The following is a 3,634-nucleotide window of genomic DNA, read 5'->3' on the forward strand; positions in this document are numbered from 1 at the left end:
TTATATTAATTATATATATTTATTATATTAAGATTTTCTTTATACATTTATATTATATTTATTATAATATATGAAGACATTAATCAAAATTATTTTGTAATACTTTTGCTGATTTCGAGATTAACGATGATTAAGATTAAATATAAGTATGTCAGTTGACAATAACATCGGAATGGACATGTAAAAAGTTGCTTATAAAGTACTACGTCGTATTGGATATGTTATCGGAGTATAACATTACTGTGCATATCACTGGAGGATAATTGCAACAGTGTTTCGGTAATGAATGCAGTTTGAAGACCGCGGAAAATACCGAACCGTTTATTCCCACTCGAGCTTTTGCAGTCGCGCGGCAGTCGAAGATTCCACGTGACCCATAATCTGCTTTCCTCCCCTCTCGCTCACACGTTCTCGATAGCATCCCTCCTCACCCTTCCTAAGTCTCATTCTCCCTTCTCTATCCATCTTTTTGCGAGAGACTTAATACGCATACGCGAGCCGGCTGCGCATCGCGTCGCATAAGTTCTGTTCTGAACAGTCGCGTTTTCGCGGAACGGGGGTCGATCGAAAGCTCCTAAAACGAAACGGCCGGGGAGGCCCGAAATCAGCGGGGGGTTGGTCGCGAGATCGTCGTGGTACATCGCCCGCCATTGTCGGTGATTGTCGGTGGGGGAGCCACCTGGTCTCGGATTTTACGAGGGGGAGAGAAGAAGAGATGGATGAGAGGGGGATGGGTAACAAGGGTGATCGCGTGCCGCGGGAGGGGTGCTAAGGAAATCACGTATTGACGCGTCTGCGTGGTCACGCCGGCGCGTTGCTGTCATAGAGGGTGCGTCGTGGAGGGGCAAGAGGGTGAGAGGTGACAGAGTGGTGGAAGGATAGGTACTGAAGACCCTCTCTCGCGGGGGTCAGGCCAGCCTCGATCGCTCAATATTCAACCCTTCGCCGGACGAGAGCGCCCGACAGCAGCGGCTCCTCCAGACGGGGGCACGAATCGACCGTTCCTTCTTTTGCGCCCTCGCCCGCGGAGCTGTTCGATCGCGGCCAACGTTCCGCCGGAGGAAGGAAGTCCTCGAGTCCTCGAGAGGGATCAGCACGCTCTTCGGGTGGCAGCGCGTTCTTCTCTCACATCTTCTGCTGTCGCCCGGAGTTCCACCCTTTCTTCTCGCACTCGATTTTTCTCACCCCGTCGGGAGTCGCTGTAAGAGCGAGATGGAGGGCAAAAAAGTCGAGCAGTTTTACTCTCCGCCGCCAAAGCTTGGGAAATGGGAAGGCTTCCGCGTCTTCCTCTGGAACTCCGAAACGGGACAATTCCTGGGCCGCACTGGCGCTAGTTGGGGTGAGTTTTTTTTAACGGCAATATAATATTCTCTTTAGAGATTATAATATCAGCTTCTCTCCTCTTGAGTCCTTGCGTTTTTGACCCGCCCCTCTGTGCGCAAGATTATTTTCTGAGAGATAAATGCTGACTCTAATTATCAAATTTTGTTATCAAATTAATAAAGAGAATCGAGATGTCCTTATCTTAAAGTCACGTACTTAGTCTTGTAAAATTTGATACTAAAAATGTAGATATAAGTAGGGTAGTACGTTATTTGTGGAAATTATAGGTCGTAGAGGCTTAATCCTTTGCATTTTATTACGTCACTATAATGTCTTTAACGATTCGATCGTTAAAGAATATCTTTAGACATGAAAGTAACGTAAGACCCAGTTCCACAACTCACGGTTTACTCTTAATGGAAGTTCAACTTATTTCTCATTTCAATTCTAGAATTGAAAAGAAATGAGGAATAAGTTGAACCTTAATTAAGAGTTAACCATGAGTTGTGGAACTGAGTCTAAATAGCGGTTCAACCAATCCGTGTGCGAGTGTAGATTAGATAGTATATTGCTTACGTTGAAAAACGTTATCATTCAAACTGTTTTCATATTTATGTTATACATCATACTATTTCGTTCGTATCGCTTTGCATGACAAATGACAAGTTAAGCGAGAAAATCACATGCATTCTGACAGTATTATAATCCAATTATAATACTACATGTACGCCAAGGAAATTATAAAAATTATTTCAACACACTTTTCGTGCACTAAATTTTTAGAATTTTTCTAGAATGTGTATGTTATTGAACGTGTTTTACAAAATACGTTTGAAATAATTTATTTACGATGATAAAATTTCTCTAGTAACAATAGTTGAAATTAATACGGAAATTATTATGGAATTTTCCATTTTCATTTTCTTTAACTCGATCCAATTACTTCCATTACATTTCGTTTGACCTATACTAAGATTTTTTTATTGTTCTGCATCTCAATAAAGTTATTATTATTATTATTATTATTATTATTATTATTATTATTATTATTATTATTAATGATCGAACATGCAAAATTGGAGGAAGATTAGTTTTAAATAACAGCATGTCTAAAAGATGTTTTAAAGATATTTTTTTTAAGATGTCTTTTTATGAAATGTTCAAAAATTGTTTTTTATAAGACACTTTTTTGGAATATGTATCGTTATTTATGTTATCTGTAAAATTTATCGATCAAAATATATGACATAGTCAATATAAATGTAACAAGGCCGTGTTCCAAAATTCACTGCTAGCGCTAAAAATCTATAATTTACATTACACATACTATAGATTTTCAAGCATTGGCAGTACATTTTGGAATGTAGCCATAGTTTATTAGATTAGAATGTTTACTATCAGTTAATATGGTACTCCGATTTTACATTATTCAGCGTTACGATACAATTAAGATGAAATTATTAAAAAATGTGTATTAATAAAAATAAGAAGAATATGAGACGAAGCTAGAATTACATGCTAAATCTGTGCATCAATGTTGCACAATGATTTATACAACTTTGTCAATGAATTTGATCTCTATTATATTGAATATTATGTAAGTTATGTAAACAAGTTAAAATCAAAAGTAAAAAATTATTCGATATCAGAAATTAGAAAAATATGTATTTTCACTAGAGTTAACTTGTTAAATTAATGGCATTAAATATACTTGTAATATATCTTCTTATTGTTTCATCTTTTTATCTTCATATTTTATCTTTATATACAAAATTAATAAAACAACTTTTGTTAACTAATATTAGGTATGAAAGATATGAAAATTTCAAAAGATACGGATAGTCGAAGGTTATATATGACGAAGTCTCATTACGTAATAATACATAGAGGATAGTAATTGTGTGTGTCACTATGACATTTCTTAGATCGGAAAATTTTGTCGCGATTTTTCTTTATTGTTATAGCAATTTATTTTTATATTATATAATATGCTGATTATTTGTTGCAATTTAAATTATAATTTTTACTTGACCTAAATTGTTTATTGACATCCACATTAGTGTAAATTTCTATTTATCTTTAGATATATCTGTTTTATAATAATGTTAAAATATTTATTAAAAGTTGAGATTAAGTAATTAAATACAGTCAGCATAACATTTAATAAATTATATTTATTAAATTAAGTAAATTCAATAAATTTATAAAATATTTTATTTGAATATTTTCAAGCAAAATTGATGTTTATTAGAAAGAGAGAGAGAGAGAGAGAGAGAGAGAGAGAGAGAGAGAGAGAGAGAGAGAGAGAGAG

At 35.3% G+C, this 3,634-nt stretch overlaps 1 protein-coding gene across 1 annotated transcript in view; it reads left to right on the plus strand.

Annotated features, from left to right (window-relative positions):
• Window positions 1–1,212: 1,212 nt before the first annotated feature.
• LOC105627828 (sodium/potassium-transporting ATPase subunit beta-2) overlaps window positions 1,213–3,634 on the plus strand; it is a 16,222-nt gene continuing 13,800 nt past the window's right edge. The window contains exon 1 of the mRNA XM_012209105.1: window positions 1,213–1,339. Coding sequence (XP_012064495.1) covers window positions 1,213–1,339 — 127 coding nt within the window. The remainder of the gene's footprint in view (window positions 1,340–3,634) is intronic.

Source organism: Atta cephalotes (assembly GCF_000143395.1).
Source record: "Atta cephalotes unplaced genomic scaffold scaffold00010, whole genome shotgun sequence".
In the NCBI taxonomy this organism is placed as follows: Eukaryota; Metazoa; Arthropoda; class Insecta; order Hymenoptera; family Formicidae; genus Atta; species Atta cephalotes.